The sequence below is a fragment of the Pagrus pagrus genome, assembly GCF_965226575.1.
Source record: "Pagrus pagrus genome assembly, chromosome: 12".
In the NCBI taxonomy this organism is placed as follows: domain Eukaryota; kingdom Metazoa; phylum Chordata; class Actinopteri; order Spariformes; family Sparidae; genus Pagrus; species Pagrus pagrus.
The window spans coordinates 7,801,819-7,827,023 of NC_140196.1; the positions used below are offsets into that span (position 1 = coordinate 7,801,819).

The 25,205-nt window shown below is 39.3% G+C and overlaps 4 protein-coding genes across 4 annotated transcripts; all 4 read left to right on the forward strand.

Annotated features, from left to right (window-relative positions):
- Window positions 1–2,663: 2,663 nt before the first annotated feature.
- Window positions 2,664–3,338, forward strand: LOC311266041 (complement C1q-like protein 4; the record flags this gene model as incomplete). The annotated part of the gene is made up of 2 exons (XM_084368226.1): window positions 2,664–2,946; window positions 3,058–3,338. 2 exons carry the CDS (start codon window positions 2,664–2,666, stop codon window positions 3,336–3,338), a joined length of 564 nt encoding a protein of 187 aa, XP_084224352.1.
- Window positions 3,339–8,998: 5,660 nt separating this feature from the next.
- Window positions 8,999–15,055, forward strand: LOC311266042 (complement C1q tumor necrosis factor-related protein 4-like; the record flags this gene model as incomplete). The annotated part of the gene is made up of 6 exons (XM_084368227.1): window positions 8,999–9,155; window positions 9,315–9,437; window positions 9,549–9,739; window positions 14,218–14,401; window positions 14,541–14,663; window positions 14,775–15,055. The coding sequence occupies 6 exons, from the start codon at window positions 8,999–9,001 to the stop codon at window positions 15,053–15,055; spliced, it is 1,059 nt and encodes a 352-aa protein (XP_084224353.1).
- A 6,879-nt stretch (window positions 15,056–21,934) lies between these two features.
- On the forward strand, window positions 21,935–22,828 carry LOC311266043 (complement C1q-like protein 2; the record flags this gene model as incomplete). The annotated part of the gene is made up of 3 exons (XM_084368228.1): window positions 21,935–22,172; window positions 22,313–22,435; window positions 22,548–22,828. The coding sequence occupies 3 exons, from the start codon at window positions 21,935–21,937 to the stop codon at window positions 22,826–22,828; spliced, it is 642 nt and encodes a 213-aa protein (XP_084224354.1).
- Window positions 22,829–24,013: 1,185 nt separating this feature from the next.
- Window positions 24,014–25,119, forward strand: LOC311266261 (cerebellin-4-like). Its single transcript, XM_084368546.1, has 3 exons — window positions 24,014–24,293; window positions 24,433–24,555; window positions 24,668–25,119. The coding sequence occupies exons 1-3, from the start codon at window positions 24,053–24,055 to the stop codon at window positions 24,958–24,960; spliced, it is 657 nt and encodes a 218-aa protein (XP_084224672.1). The 5' UTR covers window positions 24,014–24,052; the 3' UTR covers window positions 24,961–25,119.
- The last annotated feature ends 86 nt before the right edge of the window (window positions 25,120–25,205 follow it).

Genomic DNA, 25,205 nt, shown 5'->3' on the forward strand with positions numbered 1-25,205 from the left:
TATTTTAACAATAGGTTGTCTAACATGAAAACGTCCCTTCTCTCTTTTGTCCCTCTTTATTCTTACACACAAATAGTTTGCTATCTTAGCCAATCAGGTGAAAATGCATTATCAATGATTATCAACTGTCACTTTATCTTTGTAGAAAATATGTTCCCATGCTGTCTTTTTTTCTTTTTTGTAATCCTGTTTTTTTTTTTATTTAAGAACTTGTTCTTTCTGTTTTACCTTATATTAGCCCTAACACAGAGCACTAACATAAACTGAGAGCACCTTGAAGCAAACAACAAGGAAATTAAAAAACAAAAACGAAACAGGATTAACAAGTTTTCATCTCCTGGGAAATAAAATCACCATCATTTCCTTCTTCTTGTGATATAAAAAGCGGAGTGGGGAGAGTTGAGACAAGCAGATGTAGCTGAAAGATGAAGACCTCAGTGGCTGTGTTGACTTTGTCCCTCTTCTACCTCAGCGTGGCTGAAGCCGTGCAGGAGGAACACTGCAACTCCATGTTTAGAGAACTGGAGGACAAACTGCAAAAGACCGAGAAAAAACTAGACGATCTGAAAAAAGAAGTCGGAGGTAAGAACATAGTGTAACTAAGCTAAACGTCTTTGTGTTATTATGGTATTGTATTTTCAGGTTGCTTCAGGCTCAAAATTAAGATAATAATCTCTTGTTTTCTTGTTCCTGTTCTTGTTCTTGTATTTTATTTATTTATTTATTTGTTTTCTCAAGGTAACCGGGTGGCATTCGGAGCATCTATTGGCAATGTTGGAAATGTTGGACATTTTAACACTGAGATCACACTGACCTATAAGACTGTCTACGCAAACACAGGCTCATACAACCCTGGAACAGGTAAACTTACCGTATAATGATGTCATATATTTGGGTTACTCAGGATGAAATGCAAAGCACAGCAGCTACTGTACTCAATGATGTAATTCTCTCTGTTGATCATCCACAGGTATTTTCACCGCTCCAGTCAAAGGATTCTACTACTTTAGCTTCTCCGGCCATAATCGCTCAACTAGAGGTATGGGGCTGCGGCTGATGAAGAATGGAGTGCAGATGGTTACTGTGTACAACCATCCAGCTGGAAACCGCTGGGAGACAGCAACCAATGGGATGACTCTGCAGCTTGAAGTTGGAGACCAGGTGTACATGAGACTCAGGCAGCACACCTGGATTTATGATAACATCAACAGCCACAGCACCTTCATTGGCCATTTGTTATTCCCTGTGTGAGTGAAATCAAGTAAAATAAGAAAGTCTTGACGAAAACAACTTAAGAAATTTCAATCAATGTAAATAAAAGATTTGTTAACAATGATTGTAAAAAATGAAACATGCATATTCATTGATTGTATGCCAATGAAAGAGAAAGAGAAAAAGCCTAATGTATGGAGGTGTATAAAAATGTGAGCTCTAATTAAATGATATAAAATGGGATACTCTACATATACTTGGAAAATGTTTATTCAATCATATTATGTTTGCCTTTATAAAGTGTTTTAAATCAATAAAGCTACACTGATTCCAGCATGAAAAATTGCTGCCATGACTTTTTTTTTGAAAAATTTTAAAGGAGCAATCTGCCAATACGAGCTAAACACATGACAAAATTGTAAATCAAATGCAAAACCCAGGTTGCGGGGGGTGGTCTCTGTGTTTATGTCATTGATGCTTAGTGCTCAAACTCAGTCCAGGTGGATGGACAGTATTTGTGGAAGTTTTAATGTGAGAATGAAAACCACAACATCACTATTGTGTTGCTGCTGTTTGCAGTCCCCAAAGCAAATTAAAAAAAATGCTATACAGAATTATTTCTTTGGTGTTTAAGTGTTTATGTAACGAAATAGCCTGAATATAAATAGCTGTATGTGTGTTGTGTGTCTGTGTAGCATGACGGATCTGCAAACTTTCATTTCATTATGCAACCCTGTGTCTTATAATGAAAACTAAAGCACCATGACCTTGATTCTAGTCAGAGTAGGGCTGTACTTCACAATACACTGAAAATTATTTGTTGATGGACTTTGACTTAAAATTCTGGCGGTAAGTGTACTTTTTAAAAAAAAAACCCACAAAGTTAGAAGTAAAAGAACTGATTTTTTAACTTTAAAATGTTGTCATTGATTTTTTGCACACACATGGTACAAATGGTTATTTTCAACTTTTATTGTAATACGTGCATTTCCAAACTTCCATATCATTAGCATAAATATGTTGGTTTATTTTAACAATAGGTTGTCTAACATGAAAACGTCCCTTCTCTCTTTTGTCCCTCTTTATTCTTACACACAAATAGTTTGCTATCTTAGCCAATCAGGTGAAAATGCATTATCAATGATTATCAACTGTCACTTTATCTTTGTAGAAAATATGTTCCCATGCTGTCTTTTTTTCTTTTTTGTAATCCTGTTTTTTTTTTTATTTAAGAACTTGTTCTTTCTGTTTTACCTTATATTAGCCCTAACACAGAGCACTAACATAAACTGAGAGCACCTTGAAGCAAACAACAAGGAAATTAAAAAACAAAAACGAAACAGGATTAACAAGTTTTCATCTTCTGGGAAATAAAATCACTATCATTTCCTTCTTCTTGTGATATAAAAAGTGGAGTGGGGAGAGTTGAGACAAGCAGATGTAGCTGAAAGATGAAGACCTCAGTGGCTGTGTTGGCTTTGTCCGTCTTCTACCTCAGTGTGGCTGAAGCCGTGCAGGAGGAACACTGCAACTCCATGTTTAGAGAACTGGAGGACAAACTGCAAAAGACCGAGAAAGAACTAGATGATGTTGATGATTTGTTTTCTCAAGGTAACCGGGTGGCATTCGGAGCATCTCTTGGCAATGTTGGAACTGTTGGACATTTCAACACTGAGATCACACTGACCTATAAGACTGTCTACGCAAACACAGGCTCATACAACCCTGGAACAGGTAAACTTACCGTATAATGATGTCATAGATATTTGGGTTACTCAGGAGGAAATGCAAAGCACAGCAGCTACTGTACTCAATGATGTAATTCTCTCTGTTGATCATCCACAGGTATTTTCACCGCTCCAGTCAAAGGATTCTACTACTTTAGCTTCTCTGGCCATAATCGCTCAACTAGAGGTATGGGGCTGCGGCTGATGAAGAATGGAGTGCAGATGGTTACTGTGTTCAACCATGTAGCTGGAAACCGCTGGGAGACAGCAACCAATGGCATGACTCTACAGCTAGAAGTTGGAGACCAGGTGTACATGAGACTCAGGCAGCACACCTGGATTTATGATAACATCAACAGCCACAGCACCTTCATTGGCCATTTGTTATTCCCTGTGTGAGTGAAATCAAGTAAACTAAGAAAGTCTTGATGAAAACAACTTAAGAAATTTCAATCAATGTAAATAAAAGATTTCATGTTAACAATGATTGTGAAAAATGAAACATGCATATTCACTGATTGTATGTCAATGAAAGAGAAAGAGAAAAAGCCTAATGTATGGAGGTGTATAAAAATGTGAGCTCTAATTAAATGATATAAAATGGGATACTCTACATATACTTGGAAAATGTATATTCAGTCATATTATGTTTGCCTTTATAAAATGTTTTAAATCAATAAAGCTACACTGATTCCAGCACGAAAAATTGCTGCCATGACAGTATGAATTTGAAAGATGTGTGAGCCTCCTTTCATATTGAACAGAGGGGGAACAGTATCTGACAGCAATACTCCAAGCTGTCAGGATGCGTTCCCCCTGTTGTAAATGGTCAAATTTAATGATATCAGCCTGAAAATCACAGGACTTGTCTGTTGTGGGGAAAGAAGTCAGCAGTATGAATTTGAAAGATGTGTGAGCATCTTTCATATTGAACAGAGGGGGAACAGTATCTGACAGCAATAGCTGTCAGGATGCGTTCCCCCTGTTGTAAATGGTCAAATTTAATGATATCAGCCTGAAAATCACAGGACTTGTCTGTTGTGGGGAAAGAAGTCAGCAGTATGAATTTGAAAGATGTGTGAGCCTCCTTTCATATTGAACAGAGGGGGAACAGTATCTGACAGTAATACTCCAAGCTGTCAGGATGCGTTACCCCTGTTGTAAATGGTCAAATTTAATGATATCAGCCTGAAAATCACAGGACTTGTCTGATGTGGGGAAAGAAGTCAGCAGTATGAATTTGAAAGATGTGTGAGCATCTTTCATATTGAACAGAGGGGGAACAGTATCTGACAGCAATACTCCAAGCTGTCAGGATGCGTTCCCCCTGTTGTAAATGGTCAAATTTAATGATATCAGCCTGAAAATCACAGGACTTGTCTGATGTGGGGAAAGAAGTCAGCAGTATGAATTTGAAAGATGTGTGAGCCTCCTTTCATATTGAACAGAGGGGGAACAGTATTATACTCCAAGCTGTCAGGATGCGTTCCCCCTGTTGCAAATGGTCAAATTTAATGATATCAGCCTGAAAATCACAGGACTTGTCTGATGTGGGGAAAGAAGTCAGCAGTATGAATTTGAAAGATGTGTGAGCCTCCTTTCATATTGAACAGAGAGAAACAGTATCTGACAGCAATACTCCAAGCTGTCAGGATGCGTTCCCCCTGTTGCAAATGGTCAAATTTAAAGATATCAGCCTGAAAATCACAGGACTTGTCTGTTGTGGGGAAAGAAGTCAGCAGTATGAATTTGAAAGATGTGTGAGCCTCCTTTCATATTGAACAGAGGGGGAACAGTATCTGACAGTAATACTCCAAGCTGTCAGGATGCGTTCCCCCTGTTGTAAATGGTCAAATTTAATGGTATCAGCCTGAAAATCACAGGACTTACATGTTGTGGGGAAAGAAGTCAGCAGTATGAATTTGAAAGATGTGTGAGCCTCCTTTCATATTGAACAGAGAGAAACAGTATCTGACAGTAATACAGCTGTCAGGATGCGTTCCCCCTGTTGTAAATGGTCAAATTTAAAGATATCAGCCTGAAAATCACAGGACTTGTCTGTTGTGGGGAAAGAAGTCAGCAGTATGAATTTGAAAGATGTGTGAGCCTCCTTTCATATTGAACAGAGGGGGAACAATATCTGACAGCAATACTCCAAGCTGTCAGGATGCGTTCCCCCTGTTGTAAATGGTCAAATTTAAAGATATCAGCCTGAAAATCACAGGACTTGTCTGTTGTGGGGAAAGAAGTCAGCAGTATGAATTTGAAAGATGTGTGAGCCTCCTTTCATATTGAACAGAGGGGGAACAGTATCTGACAGCAATACTCCAAGCTGTCAGGATGCGTTCCCCATGTTGTAAATGGTCAAATTTAAAGATATCAGCCTGAAAATCACAGGACTTGTCTGTTGTGGGGAAAGAAGTCAGCAGTATGAATTTGAAAGATGTGTGAGCCTCCTTTCATATTGAACAGAGAGAAACAGTATCTGACAGTAATACTACAAGCTGTCAGGATGCGTTCCCCATGTTGTAAATGGTCAAATTTAAAGATATCAGCCTGAAAATCACAGGACTTGTCTGTTGTGGGGAAAGAAGTCAGCAGTATGAATATCAAAGATGTGTGAGCATCTTTCATATTGAACAGAGGGGGAACAGTATCTGACAGTCATACTCCAAGCAGTCAGGATGCGTTCCCCCTGTTGTAAATGGTCAAATTTAAAGATATCAGCCTGAAAATCACAGGACTTGTCTGTTGTGGGGAAAGAAGTCAGCAGTATGAATTTGAAAGATGTGTGAGCCTCCTTTCATATTGAACAGAGGGGGAACAATATCTGACAGCAATACTCCAAGCTGTCAGGATGCGTTCCCCCTGTTGTAAATGGTCAAATTTAAAGATATCAGCCTGAAAATCACAGGACTTGTCTGTTGTGGGGAAAGAAGTCAGCAGTATGAATTTGAAAGATGTGTGAGCCTCCTTTCATATTGAACAGAGGGGGAACAGTATCTGACAGCAATACTCCAAGCTGTCAGGATGCGTTCCCCATGTTGTAAATGGTCAAATTTAAAGATATCAGCCTGAAAATCACAGGACTTGTCTGTTGTGGGGAAAGAAGTCAGCAGTATGAATTTGAAAGATGTGTGAGCCTCCTTTCATATTGAACAGAGAGAAACAGTATCTGACAGTAATACTACAAGCTGTCAGGATGCGTTCCCCATGTTGTAAATGGTCAAATTTAAAGATATCAGCCTGAAAATCACAGGACTTGTCTGTTGTGGGGAAAGAAGTCAGCAGTATGAATATCAAAGATGTGTGAGCATCTTTCATATTGAACAGAGGGGGAACAGTATCTGACAGTCATACTCCAAGCAGTCAGGATGCGTTCCCCCTGTTGTAAATGGTCAAATTTAAAGATATCATCCTGAAAATCACAGGACTTGTCTGTTGTGGGGAAAGAAGTCAGCAGTATGAATTTGAAAGATGTGTGAGCCTCCTTTCATATTGAACAGAGAGAAACAGTATCTGACAGTAATACAGCTGTCAGGATGCGTTCCCCCTGTTGTAAATGGTCAAATTTAAAGATATCATCCTGAAAATCACAGGACTTGTCTGTTGTGGGGAAAGAAGTCAGCAGTATGAATTTGAAAGATGTGTGAGCCTCCTTTCATATTGAACAGAGAGAAACAGTATCTGACAGCAATACTCCAAGCTGTCAGGATGCGTTACCCCTGTTGTAAATGGTCAAATTTAATGATATCAGCCTGAAAATCACAGGACTTGTCTGTTGTGGGGAAAGAAGTCAGCAGTATGAATTTGAAAATTGTGTGAGCCTCCTTTCATATTGAACAGAGGGGGAACAGTATTATACTCCAAGCTGTCAGGATGCGTTCCCCCTGTTGTAAATGGTCAAATTTAAAGATATCAGCCTGAAAATCACAGGACGTGTCTGATGTGCGGAAAGAAGTCAGCAGTATGAATATCAAAGATGTGTGAGCCTCCTTTCATATTGAACAGAGGGGGAACAGTATCTGACAGTAATACTCCAAGCTGTCAGGATGCGTTCCCCCTGTTGTAAATGGTCAAATTTAATGATATCAGCCTCTGCCATCTGCCATTTTTTTTTCCATTTTCTTTCAATGCGAGCTAAAAACATGACAAAATTGGTCTCTGTGTTTATGTCATTGATGCTTAATGCTCAAACTCAGTCCAGGTGGATGGACAGTGTTTGTGGAAGTTTTAATGTGAGAATGAAAACCACAACATCACTATTGTGTTGCTACTGTTTGCAGTCCCAAAAGCAAATTCAAAAAAATGCTACACAGAATTATTTCTTTGGTGTTTTAAGTGTTTATGTAACGAAATAGCCTGAATGTAAATAGCTGTATGTGTGTTCTGTGTCTGTGTAGCGTGACGGATCTGCAAACTTTCATTTCATTATGCAACCCTTTGTCTTATAATGAAAACTAAAGCACCATGACCTTGATTCTAGTCAGAGTAGGGCTGTACTTCACAATACACTGAAAATTATTTGTTGATGGACTTTGACTTAAAATTCTGGCGGTAAGTGTACATTTTTTTAAAACACAAAGTTAAAGTAAAATAACTGATTTTTTAACTTTAAAATGTTGTCATTGATTTTTTGCACACACATGGTACAAATGGTTATTTTCAACGTTAAGCATAAATATGTTGGTTTATTTTAACCACAGGTTTCCTAACATGAAAACGTCCCTTCTTTCTTTTGTCCCTCTCTATTCTTACACACAAATAGCTTGCTATCTTAGCCAATCAGGTGAAAATGCATTTGTTTCGACCCCAGAGGTCGTATATGTTTCTATTGTCTCTCTGCTTGAATAACCCTCTCTGTTACCTGAGTGTGTGTGTGTGTGTGTGTGTGTGTGTGTGTGTGTGTGTGTGTGTGTGCGCGCGTGTGTGTGTGTGTGTGTGTGTGTGGTTGGTTGGTTGCAGGTGTGTTTGAGTGATTGTAGGTTGTCCAGGGAGCTGATTGGTTCCTGCCTCGAAGCCAGGAGTTTAAAGGCCGGCTCTTCCCAGATCCTGTGGGCTCTCCTCTCTCAGCCAGACTGCTAGCATAGCTGTTTGTGTGTGAGATGTGTTTTTAAATAAAACCTTTAAAAATGCTTCTCTGCTGGTGGTGTGAAGAGGAGAGTCTCATTTTCATGTTGCGCCAGGGTTTCCCCTAGGCCCTGGTCGTAACAATTGTGGGCTTGTCCGGGATTTGAACCTGGGACCTCTCGCACGAACCCTGTGCTTACTATTGGATGGATTGTTATGAAGTTTTATACAGATGTTCATGGTACCCAGAGGGTGAATCCTTATTTTATGATCCAAAATGCAAAAAATGTATTACTATAAAGAGCATGTACACACAGTATATCTTATACATGGACTTAGATAGGGGTACCCACTTCTCTCTCGGTCAGCTGTACCTGCCTGCCCAATTAAAGACATCCTTACTCCAATCAATGCTGTGTCACCGATATTATTTAATCGGTTCACCTTACTTATGCTTACTTACGTTGACCTACGTTATTCTCAGTCCTGTTGTGAAACAGGGACATTTTAACTTGAAAGAGAAAGAAGGAAAATTCCTTCGCAATTGTTAAGCTTCATTTAAGCATGTCACAGATGTCCGATCATGTCCGTGATTTTATCACAAAAGTCAAACAAAGAGGTAATCACAGTGCACCAATTGGTGTTTTGTAACTAACACATGTGGCTGCTGTTACACAAAAATCACATAGTCTTGGATTAAATCTTAAATTTTACTTATAACAAGAATTATCACTGTTGACTCTTGGTTCGCGATACCGTTTTATGTAAATATATGTACAAGGACTGCTTTGTCTTTGTGACCTTGTAAATGACCTGTTGTTTAGCATTTGATTGTTTTTGAAACTGAAGCGGACAAGCGTAAGAAATGAAAAACGAAACAGGATTAACAGGTTTTCATCTTCTGGGAAATAAAATCACCATCATTTCCTTCTTCTTGTGATATAAAAAGCGGAGTGGGGAGAGTTGAGACAATCAGATGTAGCTGAAAGATGAAGACCTCAGTGGCTGTGTTGGCTTTGTCCCTCTTCTACCTCAGCGTGGCTGAAGCCGTGCAGGAGGAACACTGCAACTCCATGTTTAGAGAACTGGAGGACAAACTGCAAAAGACCGAGAAAAAACTAGATGATCTGAAAAAAGAAGTCGGAGGTAAGAACATGGTGTAACTAAGCTAAACGTCTTTGTATTATTATGGTATTGTATCATTTTCAGGTTGCTTCAGGCTCAAAATTAAGATAATAATCTCTTGTTTTCTTGTTCCTGTTCTTGTTCTTGTATTTTATTTATTTATTTATTTGTTTTCTCAAGGTAACCGGGTGGCATTCGGAGCATCTATTGGCAATGTTGGAAATGTTGGACATTTTAACACTGAGATCACACTGACCTATAAGACTGTCTACGCAAACACAGGCTCATACAACCCTGGAACAGGTAAACTTACCGTATAATGATGTCATAGATATTTGGGTTACTCGGGATGAAATGCAAAGCACAGCAGCTACTGTACTCAATGATGTAATTCTCTCTGTTGATCATCCACAGGTATTTTCACCGCTCCAGTCAAAGGATTCTACTACTTTAGCTTCTCCGGCCATAATCGCTCAACTAGAGGTATGGGGCTGCGGCTGATGAAGAATGGAGTGCAGATGGTTACTGTGTTCAACCATGTAGCTGGAAACCGCTTCGAGACAGCAACCAATGGCATGACTCTGCAGCTTGAAGTTGGAGACCAGGTGTACATGAGACTCAGGCAGCACACCTGGATTTATGATAACATCAACAGCCACAGCACCTTCATTGGCCATTTGTTATTCCCTGTGTGAGTGAAATCAAGTAAAATAAGAAAGTCTTGACGAAAACAACTTAAGAAATTTCAATCAATGTAAATAAAAGATTTGTTAACAATGATTGTAAAAAATGAAACATGCATATTCATTGATTGTATGCCAATGAAAGAGAAAGAGAAAAAGCCTAATGTATGGAGGTGTATAAAAATGTGAGCTCTAATTAAATGATATAAAATGGGATACTCTACATATACTTGGAAAATGTTTATTCAATCATATTATGTTTGCCTTTATAAAGTGTTTTAAATCAATAAAGCTACACTGATTCCAGCATGAAAAATTGCTGCCATGACTTTTTTTAAAAAAAAATTTAAAGGAGCAATCTGCCAATACGAGCTAAACACATGACAAAATTGTAAATCAAATGCAAAACCCAGGTTGCGGGGGGTGGTCTCTGTGTTTATGTCATTGATGCTTAGTGCTCAAACTCAGTCCAGGTGGATGGACAGTATTTGTGGAAGTTTTAATGTGAGAATGAAAACCACAACATCACTATTGTGTTGTTGCTGTTTGCAGTCCCCAAAGCAAATTCAAAAAAATGCTATACAGAATCATTTCTTGGGTGTTTTAAGTGTTTATGTAACGAAATAGCCTGAATATAAATAGCTGTATGTGCGTTCTGTGTCTGTGTAGCATGACTTTTTTGTATATCTCGCTATCAACAAATCCTGGGCAAAGTCCAAACAAACACTGCATTTGACCCAACTGAAGACCAATAAAAAACAAGGGAGTCAGGATCTAAAAAAGAGCCAGCTCTGCTTTTGATAACGACATTGCCCTTTATAGATAAGAAAGATATTGCACAAGTTAAAGGGCAAAACAGGTGGCCTAAAAAAACACTCATTTATGATTATAAAAAAATATATAACATATACCTATATTCTTTATCTTAGCGAAATAGCATGGGACCTTCAATTAAAATCAAACAAAATGGGTAGTTTTTCAAAGTAGGATCATAAATACTTACAACTTAAGGGTCAAGGTGGAACTTAGAGCTAGTTGGGTCATTAAAAGAGAATGAATGGCAAAACAGGATTTGCAGGATACCATATGAAAGGTTATAATTAGTTCTGGCAACTCATTTTAACCTCTATCATAAAAACTTGTCCAAATGAAACAGGCACTTGAACCAAAATGAATTATTTTAGGTATTTTACCATCTGAACTCACGTTAATAAGTATGAAGAACATAATTTGTAACCAAATACAAATGTATGTAAATTACTATTACAATAAAGTAGACTTTTCCTATAGCACCAATCAGGTTGACAATGAAGTGTCTCGCCAACTATTGGATGGATTGTCATGATCTTTTATACAGATGTTCATGGTACCCAGAGGATGAATCCTAATGGCTTTGGTGTCAGTATTGCATCACCATGACGCTGACATTGGTGCTTTAAATTGAAATGGCTCAACAAGTATTGAACAGATTGCAATTTAGGTACAATTGTTCATGCTCCTCACAGGAGGACTTTCCTGATCCACTGACTAAACTAAAATGGTAAACATGCTAACATTTTACCTGCTGAACATTATGATGTTCATTTTGAGCATATTGCCATGCTGATGTTAGCGTTCAACTCAAATTGATTTGTATTAAAGTCATCCAGTGAAACAGGCCACAAGTCTGTCAGGCCTCTTCATGAGATTTGTTGACAATAAGGAAAATAAAGAAATGTCTAGCTAGCCTTATCTTTTAAGTAAAGAAACAATATGCTGTAAATAATCTGTGATTTGCTGACCAAGGGTGATAAAACAAAACAAAGAAACCTTTGTTCAGCGACCGATAAACATATAATAACTTCTTTGTTCTGAACCTTTAGAAATAAAAAGCCATTCATGTTCTGGCAAATGCAAGGGCATTTCCTTCTTTGTGTGGTATATAAAGCAAAGTGTGGAGAGCTGATCAAGACAAACGGAAGAAACTAAGATGAAGACCTCACTGGTTGTGTTGATTCTGTCCCTCTTCTACATTTGTGTGGCTGATCACCGGGCAGAGGAGGGCAATAGCACACAGATTCCCAACATTGACCCAGCTTGTGTCTGTGCTGGTGACGTTACAGGGAGCCAGAAAAACTATTGCCAACTTGTTGTCATCTTAAGAGAACTGGAGGCCAGATTGAAAAACAACGAGAAACAATTAGAGGATCTGAGAGGAGAGGTCCAAGGTAAGAACATACTGTGACTACGCTGCAGGTTTTTCTTTTGTCTTTGTGTATGTGTATGTCTTTGGTCAACTTTGGTTGTTTTTTAAATGTGCTATTGAAATAAACTACCTTGAATGTAACTTGACAACTGCCATCCTGTAATGTCTCAGATATATTGTTATAATATTTTATAACTTGTTTGTCTGTTCTACGTTGCAAACACACTGATTACACCGGTGATGAAAGTGTTCCTGTGCCCGTGTATTAAATGACTTTAATAATCATGTGATTCACAAAGTGGTGAACCTCGCCCCGTCCTTGCACGTGAACGACAGCCTTCCGAGGATACCACTTTCATACCCAATCATGATGCAATTGTCACACCGCGGTGAAGGGGGTCTCGTCCTGGGGTTTTTTGTCTCGTGAATTTCATGTTTTATTTTGTAAAGTAACTCTCCTCTCGTTTCAGGTCACTTGCCCTTCCTCATGTGTCACCGGTCTGAAGTCTCCCCTGATCCCTGATTGTTTCCACCGGTTTCCCAATCTCCTCTTGTGTCTTATAGTCCGCGACTCCCTTTGTTCTGTGCCAGAGTATCTCGTTTGTTCGTGTACCTCCAGCCCCATGACCACAGACCTTGCCTTGTTCATGCTCAGAGCTTCTAAGTTTGTATTCTCATTTCCTTATCTCCTCTTAAGAAGAGTGATTTTTTGTTGCAATTTTGTCAGCACAGTTTTGAAGCTAGTTTTGTTTTGTAGCCGTTTTTTCCCCTCTGTTGGAGTGGTTTTGTTTTCATAGATTTTTCAGCTCAGTAGTAGCGTAGCATAATTTTACAGCCTTTGTACTTTCCTCCGTTGGAGGGTTTTTTTTAATTACATTTTCATAGTGATTATTCCTCGTCAGAGTAGAGTAGTTTTCAGCCTTTTCTGTTTCCTCCCTTTGGAGTGATTTTCTGTTGTGTTTTGAGGTTTTTTTTGTTGTTTATTTCTGGTTTCCTGTATGCCCAGGTATTTACTGTAAGAGTCGATAGCCTGTTTTGTTATCACTCTGTCTTAAGAGCTGAAAAGTGAAATTTCAGAATAAAAGCCTGCTTGAACTGTTCTCGCTCTGCATCTGAGTCCTCTTTTCAGCCCAGGCCTGACAACAGTCACCTGTTACCAATAAATCTTTTTACCTGGAATCTTCCTTGAATCTTCTTTTTTTCTTTCTTTCGTTGCCCCTGTCCCACATTGTTTAAAACATGTTGCTGGCATCAAATTCAGAATAAATGTATTTACAAAAATAAAGTTGGTGAGGCAAAACATTAAATATATTGTCTTATAATGTGTAATATATCGTTTTCAATTGAGTATATGTGGAAAAAAATCAACCAATTATCACATTTTATTATTTTTGTATTACAGTGCTTCAATTTTTGTTGGAATCAGCTTTGTATATATTATGTATTTTTTATCAACAAATCCAAAGTCCAAGCTAACATTGGATTTTTCCAGCACAGAAGCCCAACATTTTTAAAAATGGGTTGTGAATATATAGATAAAATTTTTAAAAAAAGCTCCTAAGTTCCTAAAACAGCTGGGAGCTGTAGTTTTTACTACACAAGGGGGCTGCCTTGCAGTGTTAGTCAGCCTTGATCCTCTGACTAATAATTTTTGCACCAATTAGGTTAACACTTGTGGTTTTTAGTGAAATCTCTCGCCAACTTCTGGATGGATTGTCATGAATTGACATTCGTGGTCCCCAGAGGGTTGAATCCTAATCAATTTTGTGATCCCCTGACTTTTCTTCAAGTGCCACCAGAAGGTAAACATTTTCACTTATCCAGTGAATTATCTCAAAGTCAACCTGATGGAAATGTGGACACTTTTCCTATTGCACCATCATAAGGGTGACACCTGTGGTTTTAAGTGAAATGTCTCAACATTGAAAGGATTGTCATGAAATCAGGTACAATTTTCATGGTAAACATTATACCTACTGAACATCAATATGCTAGCATTTTCATTTTAAACATATTAGCATGGAGGGTGATAAAACAATCTTCACAGAAACCTTTGGTCCAGCTGTGAATTATTATGTCCCAAGGGCATTTCCTCCTCCGTGTGGTATATAAAGCACAGTGTGGAGAGCTGATCAAGACAAACAGAAGCAGCTGAAAGATGAAGACCTCGCTGGTTGTGTTGATTCTGTCCCTCTTCTATCTTTGTGTGGCTAAGGTCCAGCAGCTGGATCAACAAACAGAGGAGGACAGTAGCACAAATGTCGTGCAAGCTTCTCTCGGTTGTGGTGACGTTGCAGGGAGCCAGAATTATTACCAACTTGTTGTCATCTTAAGAGAACTGGAGGCCAAACTGAGCAACATTGAGAAACAATTAGAGGATGTGAGAGAAGAGGTCCGAGGTAAGAACATACTGTAACTACGCTGCAGGTTTTCTTTTGTCTTTGTGTATGTATCGTTTTATGTTTTTCAGGTTGCTTCAGGTCTAGTTACACAACATAAACATTATGATAACCTCCAGTTTTCATGTGACCTCTCAAGGTAACCGGGTGGGATTTGGAGCATCTATTGGCGTTGGTGGAAATGTTGGACCTTTTAAGACTGAGGTCACACTGACCTACAAGAATGTCTACGCAAACACAGGCTCATACAACCCTGGAACAGGTAAACTTACCGCATAATGATGTCATAGATATTTGGGTTAATCAGGATGAAATGCAAAGCACAACAGCAACTGTACTCAATGATGTAATTCTCTCTGTTGATCATCCACAGGTATTTTCACCGCTCCAGTCAAAGGATTCTACTACTTCAGCTTCTCGGGCCATCATTACTCAACTACATCAATGGGGCTGCGTCTGATGAAGAATGGAGAGCAGATGGTCACTGTGTACAACCATGCAGCTGGAAACCGCCACGAGACAGCAACCAATGGCATGACTCTACAGCTTGAAGTGGGAGACCAGGTGTACATGAGACTCAGGCAGCCCACCTGGACTTTTGATAATGAAAACAACCACAGCACCTTCATTGGCCATTTGTTATTCGCTCTGTAAGTGAAATCAAGTATAATAATAACATCTTGATGAAAACAACTCAATAAATTTGAATCAATGTAAATAAAAGATTTAATGTTAACAATGATTGTGAAAAATGAAACGTGCATATTCATTGATCGTATGCCAATGAAAGAGAAAGAGAGAAAGCCTAATGTATGGAGGTGTATAAAAAGTTTAGCTCTAATTAAATGATTTAAAATGGGATACTCTACATATACTTGAAAAATGTATAATCAATCATATTATATTTGCCTTTATAAAGTGTTTTAAATCAATAAAGCTACACTGATTCCAGCATGAAAAATTGCTGCCATGCCTTTCTTTTTTTAAAGGAGCAATCTGCCATTTTTCTTTTCATTTTCATTCAATTCGAGCTAAAAACATGACAAAATTGTAAATCAAATACAAAACCCAGGTTTTCATTTTCACTTTTAAATTCAAACATGTATCTGCCAACTTAAAGGAACTTGGGGCAGTATCAAGAAATAAGATTCAATAGTGACACCAGGGCCGTTGCGGCCGTTAGGGTAACTGCAGCCATCAGCAAAGCCGGTGCGGGAGCGCGCATGAACTCTTCACAGCAGTGCAGCTGATGCCTTATCCCCTACACACACGAAGCAGCCGGTGTGTAGCGACACACAAGCGCGGCGATTTACCGTTTGGGTCTGAAAGGCACAGGCGAAAGCAAAGACGGCAAATTGGGGGACAGAAATATTGTCTCTGATACGGGATTGCTGTGTGTGAGCGGCTAATGTTACTACACAGACGCAAACAAACCGGTAGCCTGTGGCTACATCCAGCTGCTAACGTCACCTCTCGGATAACAGGTTGGGCTTTCGGTCCCATATATAAAGGGACATATTACTAACTATTCGGTTTCAGACCAAAGGACCGTGGAAAATGCGCAGTCTGTAACTATTCAGTGTTACACAGCGGTGTTACATGTTTGCAGCTAACACTACTTTGCACATTAGGTCACTCCGAGTCCTCGTGATCTCATATGATTTTCAAATCAAGCTCTAAACATGACCTGTAATGTTTTCTTACCTGGTTACTAGGAAATGAGCCATGTCAGCATCTGTTTTCAGTCCTAATTCAAGTTGAAGCTGCCTCCATGAGCCGAATGCGTATCCGATGTTTATTCAGGTGCCAGCCCGGCTTTGGTCGTAATTTCGTTTCGACTCACGACATGCCACTGATAAAACCTTTGTTTTCTTCTTAGTATGACTTTTTAGTGGACTTTGTGTGGTGGTGGGTCGTTTGCTGGCCGTAGCAGAATCCATTACTACCCAAACATTAGTTTGGGTCCACCGTGCTTGTCTTCTTCCCGTATCCAAGGACGCGCATTCATCGTCATCGGACGTCACGTCCGCAGGACTGCGCGGGAAATTCGGACCACGAATTGCAGTGCATTATGCAGCACACAGCCTGTTCAAGGCAATGGAGAGATACGTGGGTGGGCTCATTCTTTTTGGTTTTGAACGCTTCATCACTCATTGGCATTAAAAAACCTAAAATGCATGTTAATTTTTTCACAAATCCTGCCCCAATTTCCTTTAAATTTAGATGCCAGTCCACATTCCTGGCTGATGTCCAGTCACTGGTCTCTGTGTTTACGTCATTGATGCTTAGTGCTCAAACTCAGTCCAGGTGGATGGACAGTATTTGTGGAACTTTTAATGTGAGAATGAAAACCACAACATCACTATTGTGTTGCTGCTGTTTGCAGTCCCCAAAGCAAATTAAAAAAAATGCTATACAGAATTATTTCTTGGGTGTTTAAGTGTTTATGTAACGAAATAGCCGGAATATAAATAGCTGTATGTGTTTTCTGTGTCTGTGTAGCATGAAGGATCTGCAAACTTTCATTTCATTATGCAACCCTGTGTCTTATAATGAAAACTGAAGCACTCTGACCTTGAGTCTAGTCAGAGTAGGGCTGTACTTTACACACTGAAGTACAGCCCTTATTAGCCCTAACACAAAGCACTAACATACTTATATAAGAATGAATATTCAGAGAACATTATTCAATATTCAAATGTACTCTTTATATTGATATTCTAAGTGAAATTAAAGGATATGGCTGACACTTTATTTATATATATATCTTGCTATCAACAAATCCCGGGCAAAGTCCAAACAAACACTGCATTTGACCCAACTGAAGACCTATAAAAAAAAAGGGGGGGTCAGGATATAAAAAAGAGCTGGCTCTGCTTTTGATAACGACATTGCCCTTTATAGATAAGAAAGATATTGCACAAGTTAAAGGGCAAAACAGGTGGCCCAAAAAAACACTGATTTATAATAAAAAAATATATATAACATATACATATATTCTTTATCTTAGAGAAATGACATGGGACCCTCAATTAAAATCAAGCAAAATGGGTCATTTGTCAAAGTAGGATCATAAATACTTACAACTTAAGGGTCAATGTGGTCAAACTAGTTGGGTCATTAATGTCAGGCCTTTTTAACAACAAAAAACGCTCCAACGGAGAAAGATGCTTAGGCTATAAAATGATACTACGCTACAAGGCTGAGCTGAAAAAATTATGAAACAAAAACCACGCCAACAGAAGGAAGAAATACGGCTACTAAATTAAACTTAGCTTCAAAACTGAGCTGACAAGATTACAACAAAAAATCACTCTTCTTAAGACGAAACAAGGAATCGAGAATACAAACGTGGGAGCGCTTGGCATAGATCAAGGCAAGGACTGTGGTCATAGGCTGGAGGTACACGAATGAACGAAATACTCTGGCACAGAACAAAGGGAGACGCGGACTATAAGACACAAGAGGGGATTGGGAAACAGGTGATCAGGGGAGACTTCAGACAGGTGACACATGAGGAAGGGCAAGTGACCTGAAACGAGAGGAGAGTTACTTTTCAAAATAAAACATGAAATTCACAAGACAAAAAAAACCCAGGACGAGACACCCCTCACCGCGGTGTGACAGTACCCCTCCCTCTAGGGCTGACTCCTGATGGCCCAGACTGTTCAGGATGGTCTCTATGGAAGCCATCGATGAGGGTGGGGTCTACGATGTGCCGCGATGGGATCCACTGTCGCTCCTCTGGTCCGTAACCCTCCCAATCAACAAGGTACTGTCTGCCCCGGCCCCGGTTGCATACTGCCAACAACTGCTTAACCTTATAAAATGGTCCACCATCAATCACCTCAGGTGGCATGGGGGTGCGGCGGCTGGAACCATAGGACTCTTTGACTGGTTTCACCTGGCTTACATGGAAAGTCGGGTGTACGCGAAGGGACCGAGGCAGACGAGATAATTTGAATAGGTAAAAGCGAATGCACTCTTCGTGGTCATTAATGTGCATGTCAAGGGTTCACTGATGTGTGTGATGAAAAATAGTTCTTTCCCATCTAGTGCTCGGGCCCTGATGGGTTTAGCTAAAATTTCAGACTTGATGCCCAATTCTTCTGCTAAGCCCCAGTCCATCAAACTCTCATCAGCTCCTGAGTCAATGAGCACACCAAGATCTGTGATGGTGTGGTGCATTACCTTAACTCTTGTGAGAGTGTGTGAAACGGGACCTGAAGCCGCGACTTGACTCACCGCCATAGATCGCTTTGCTGGACAGGTGATGACGAGGTGACCAGCCTCTCCGCAGTAGAAGCACCTTCCTTCCAGCTGTCGTCTCCGTCGTTTCTCCTGCATCAGCCGCGCTCTACCCAGCTGCATGGGATCCCCCTCTCCTTCCACAGAGAGGTGATGACGCTGCTCCGGTGGGGAACGGTGGAGAGCCGGCCAGCTCTGCATCTGTGAGTGCGGGGTTCCTTCTGTCGTCGTGGTTCCCCTGCTCCGGTGTCGTCTGAGCTGTCCGAGCCTGTTGTCCATCCGGATGGCGATCACGATGAGGGCGTCCAAACCTGCAGGTAAGTCTAGAGGGACAAGAAGATCTTGAATCTCGCGATAGATACACACCGGTATTTACATGGTGCTGTGAGTTTCAAAGTTTCAAATCACCAGTGCAGCGGATTGTTTTAGAGTGAGCTATTCCTTTAATGAGTATGAAGAACATCATATGTAACCAAATATAAATGTATGTAAATTATTATTACAATAAAGTAGACTTTTCCTCGAGCACCAATCCGGTTGGCAGTGAAGTGTCTCGCCAACTATTGGATGGATTGTCATGATCTTTTATACAGATGTTCATGGTACCCAGAGGATGAATCCTAATGGCTTTGGCGTCAGTATTGCATCACCAAAACGCTGACGTTGGTGCTTTAAATTGAAATGTCTCAACAAGTATTGAACAGATTGCAATTTAGGTACAATCATTCATGCTCCTCACAGGAGGACTTTCCTGATCCACTGACTAAACTAAAATGTATACATGCTAACATTTTACCTGCTAAACATTTTGATGTTCATTTTGAGCATATTGCCATGCTGATGTTAGCGTTCAACTCAAATTGATTTGTAATAAAGTCAGCCAGTGCAACAGACCACAAGTCTGTCAGGAGACTTGCTGACAATAAGGAAAATAAAGAAATGTCTAGCTAGCCTTATCTTTCAAGTAAAGAAACAATATGTTGTAAATCTGTGATTTGCTGACCAAGGGTGATATAACAAAACAAAGAAACTTTTGTTCAGCGACCTATGAATCATATTCGTGATAATAACTTATTTTTTCTGAACCTTCAAAAATAAAAAGCCATTCATGTTCTGGCAAATTCATGGGCATTTCCTTCTTCGTGTGGCATATAAAGCAAAGTGTGGAGAGCTGATCAAGACAAACGGAAGGAGCTGGAAGACGAAGACCTCGCTGGTTGTGTTGATTCTGTCCCTCTTCTACATTTGTGTGGCTGAGCTTGAAGTGGGAGATCAGGTGTACATAAAGCTCTGGGTAAACACCTGGATTTATGATGATGAAAGTAACCAAAGTACCTTCATTGGCCATTTGTTATTCCCTCTGTAAGTGAAATCAAGTCAAAATAAGTAAACGAGAGAAGGCTTTAAATTAAGAGGAACAGGTAATGGATGGTGGTGGTAATCATTGCTGCAGGTGATGGATAAACAGCTCCATAACTGGCTCATAAGGTTGTTAGCTACCTGATTAAAGTCCTTTCATTTTCAGTTTACGGTGTCCATTCTTGAATATAACTACAAACTGCCATTTACCTTAAATCTTAATTTGGTATAAGATACATTTATGACATAATTGTAATTAAAATGTAAAACCAGATTTGATTTTTCTTACTTTGAAGTTATCTTATCTACTAATTTGAAGCTCAAAATGCTAATCCACATTCATTGTTTTTCTAGACATAGTGGGGATGTACCTCTTTGTTCCTGTCCATTGTGACACACTGATTGTTTGACACTTTGGCCAGTCACGTGCCCATGCCCTCACTTGGTCTTAAAGATTGACATCTGTCATCCTGTAATGTCTCAATTATATTGTTATAATATTTTATAACTTGTTTTTCTGTTCTACGTTATCTTAGGGCCACAATAAAGCACCGCTATCAAAGTTAATTAATCAGTAACTTCAGAGAACGCAAAATACAAGAACTTGCTCTTTATAATGTCATTCTAAGCGATATTAGGATAAGGTGGGCACTTTCTCTACAAGCCTGATACCAACTGTGATGACACACTGTGTAAAATGTAGACAAAAACACAGTAAAACCATTTGCAAACACACTGTGTTTACACCGGTGATAAAAGTGTTACTGTGCCCGTGTATTAAATGACTTTAACAATCATGTCATTCACAAAGTGGTGAACCTCGCCCCGTCCTTGCACGTGAGCGACAGCCTTCCGAGGATCCCAGTTTCATACCCAATCATGATACAATCACCTGTTACCAATAAATCTTTTTACCTGGAATCTTCCTAGAATCTTCTTTTTTCTTTCTTTTTCGTTGTTTCAACATGTTGCTGGCATCAAATTCAGAATAAACGTATTTACAAAAATAAATAAAGTTGGTGAAGTAAAACATTAAATATATTGTCTTATAATGAGTAATATGTTGTTTTCTATTGAGTATATGTCAAAAAAAGATGAGCTTTTATCACATTTTATTATTTTTGTATTAAAGTGCTTCAATTTTTGTTGGAATCAGCTTTGTTTATATGTATTTTCTATCAACAAATCCAAAGTCCAAGCTAACATTGGATTTTTCCTGCACAGAAGCCCAACATTTTTAAAATGGGTTGTGAATATATAGATTACATTTTAAAAATAAGCTAAATAAGTTCCTAAAACAGCTGGGAGCTGTAGTTTTACTGCACAGAGGGGCTGCCTTGCAGTGTTAGTCAGCCTTGATCCTCTGACTTTTCCTTTTGCACCAATCAGGTTAACATTTGTGGTTTTTAGTGAAATGTCTCGCCAACTTCTGGATGGATTGTCATGAATTGACATTCGTGGTGACCAGAGGGTTGAATCCTAATGACTTTTGTGATCCCCAGACTTTTCTTCAAGTGCCACCAGAAGGTAAACATTTTCACTTATCCACTGAATTATCTCAAAGTCTACCTGATGGAAATGTGGACACTTTTCCTATTGCACCATCATAAGGGTGACACCTGTGGTTTTAAATGCAATGTCTCAACATTGAAAGGATTGTCATGAAATCAGGTACAATCATCCCGTGCTCCTTTCAGAAATACTTCTTAATAATCAGTGGTTTTGTTGACTACGGGTGATAACACAATCTTCACAGAAACCTTTGGTCTGGCTGTGAATTATTATGTCCCTTATCATAACTTCATCTGGTTCATCAGAAGAAAACAGCCTTTCATTCTCCACTAAATTCAAGGGCATTTCCTCCTCCGTGTGGTATATAAAGCACAGTGTGGAGAGCTGATCAAGACAAACAGAAGCAGCTGAAAGATGAAGACCTCACTGGTTGTGTTGACTCTGTCCCTCTTCTATCATTGTGTGGCTGAGGTCCAGCAGGATCAACAAGCAGAGGAGGACAATGGTACAAACGTCGAGCAAGCTTCTGTTCGTTGTGGTGACATTACAGGGAGTCAGAATTATTGTCAACTCATTGTCATCTTAAGAGAACTGGAGGCCAAACTGAGAAACACTGAGAAACAATTAGAAGATCTGAGAGGAGAGGTCCGAGGTAAGAACATACTGTAACTATGCTGCGGGTTTTTCTTTTGTCTTTGTGTATGTATTGTTTTATGTTTTTCAGGTTGCTTTAGGTCTAGTTACACAAAACAAACATTATAATGACCTCCAGTTTTCATGTGACCTCTCAAGGTAACCGGGTGGCATTCGGAGCATCTATTGGCAATTTTGGACATATTGGACCTTTTAACACTGATATCACACTGACCTACAAGAATGTCTACGCAAACACAGGCTCATACAACCCTGCAACAGGTAATCTAACCATATTGATGTGTTTATAGATATTTGGGTTAATCAGGATGAAATGCAAAGCACAACAGCTACTGTACTCAATGATGTAATTCTCTCTGTTGATCATCCACAGGTATTTTCACCGCTCCAGTCAGAGGAGTCTACTACTTCAGCTATTCTGGTCATAATGGCTCAACTAGAACAATGGCGCTGTGGCTGATTAAGAATGGAGTGAAGATGGTCACTGTGTACAACCATCCAGCTGGAAACCGCGGTGAGACAGCAACCAATGGCATGACTCTACAACTTGAAGTTGGAGACCAGGTGTACATGAGACTCCTTAGGAACACCTGGATTTTTGATAATCACAACAACCACAGCACCTTCATTGGCCATTTGTTATTTCCTCTGTGAGTGAAATCAAGTAAAAATAAGAAAGTCTTGATGAAAACAACTCAAGAAATTTGAATCAATGTAAATAAAAGATTTCATGTTAACAATGATTGTGAGAAATGAAACGTACGTTCACTGATCGTATGTCTTCCTTCAAGTGTTTCATATCAATAAAGGTACAATGACCCCAAACTCATTAAGAAAATTCCCTTTTCATTTCACACGAGCTAAAATCATGATATCACTTTATAAACAGATAAAAAGATTTTAAGTTCACAGTTCACTTAACATATTGTTATTCTTTGTGATGCTTTCTATTGCTCCTCTGTAAAAGTTGAATGTATGACTCTCCTGGTTGGAAGTAAATGTTAAAAAGACTTCATACAAAATAAACAAAACAAAAAAAATGCCAACGACCACAGCAGCTTCATTGTCCATTTCTTATTCACTCTGTAAGTGGAATAAAGTTCAAACTAGAATGAAGCTGATGATAATGTCAGAATGGTTCATATAGTGGCCTTTCATTTTCAGTTCATGGTGCCCAACAGTTCCAGTAAAAAAAAATATATCTGGATCTGACTGATTTCTTTTTTTATGCCAAAACAAACAAAATAAGCAAACTCCTTTTTTTGCTGCCTTGCAGTGTTAGTCAGCCTGGATCCTCTGACTTTTCCTTTTGCACCAATCAGGTTAACATTTGTGGTTTTTAGTGAAATGTCTCACCACTTCTGGATGGATTGTCATGAACCGACATTCGTGGTGACCAGAGGGTTGAATCCTAATGACTTTTGTGATCCCCTGACTTTTTCTTCAAGTGCCACCAGAAGGGAAACATTTTCACTTATCCACTGAATTATCTCAAAGTCAACCTGATGGAAATGTGGACACTTTTCCTATTGCACCATCATAAGGGTGACACCTGTGGTTTTAAGTGCAATGTCTCAACATTGAAAGGATTGTCATGAAAACAGGTACAATCATCTGTGCTCCTTTCAGGATGGATTGTGATGACTCTCCAGAGAACATTATAAAATCAATGTTTTTGTTGACTAAGGGTGATTACACAATCTTCACAGAAACCTTTGGTCTGGCTGTCATTTATTTTGTCCCTATCATAGCTTCATCTGGTTCATCAGAAGAAAACAGCCTTTCATTCTCCACTAAATTCAAGGGCATTTCCTCCTCCGTGTGGTATATAAAGCACAGTGTGGAGAGCTGATCAAGACAAACAGAAGCAGCTGGAAGATGAAGACCTCACTGGTTGTGTTGACTCTGTCCCTCTTCTATCATTGTGTGGCTGAGGTTCAGCAGCTGGATCAACGAGCAGAGGAGGACAATGGCACAAACGTTGAGCAAGCTTCTGTCGGTTGTGGTGACGTTACAGGGAGCCAGAATTGTTGCCAACTTATTGTCATCTTAAGAGAACTGGAGGCCAAACTGAGAAACACTGAGAAACAATTAGAAGATCTGAGAGGAGAGGTCCGAGGTAAGAACATACTGTAACTATGCTGCAGGTTTTCCTTTGTCTTTGTGTATGTATTGTTTTATGTTTTTCAGGTTGCTTTAGGTCTAGTTACACAAAACAAACATTATGATAACCTCCAGTTTTCATGTGACCTCTCAAGGTAACCGGGTGGCATTCGGAGCATCTATCGGCAATGGTGGACATATTGGACCTTTTAACACTGAGATCACACTGACATACAAGAATGTCTACGCAAACACAGGCTCATACAACCCTGCAACAGGTAATCTAACCATATTGATGTGTTTATAGATATTTGGGTTAATCAGGATGAAATGCAAAGCACAACAGCTACTGTACTCAATGATGTAATTCTCTCTGTTGATCATCCACAGGTATTTTCACCGCTCCAGTCAGAGGAGTCTACTACTTCAGCTTCTCCGGCCATAATGGCTCAACTAGATCAATGGGGCTGCGGCTGATGAAGAATGGAGAGCAGATGGTTACTGTGTTCAACCATCCAGCTGGAAACCGCCACGAGACAGCAACCAATGGCATGACTCTACAACTTGAAGTTGGAGACCAGGTGTACATGAGACTCAGGGAGAACACCTGGATTTTTGATAATGGCAACAACCACAGCACCTTCATTGGCCATTTGTTATTCCCTCTGAGTGAAATCAAGTAAAAATAAGAAAGTCTTGATGAAAACAACTCAAGAAATTTGAATCAATGTAAATAAAAGATTTCATGTTAACAATGATTGTGATAAATGAAACATGTCCATTCACTGATCGTATGTCTTCCTTCAAGTGTTTCAAATCAATAAAAGTACAATGACCCCAAACTCATTAAGAATATTCCCTTTTCATTTCACACGAGCTAAAATCATCATATCATTTCATAAAAATGCGAAACACAGTTAAATTTTAA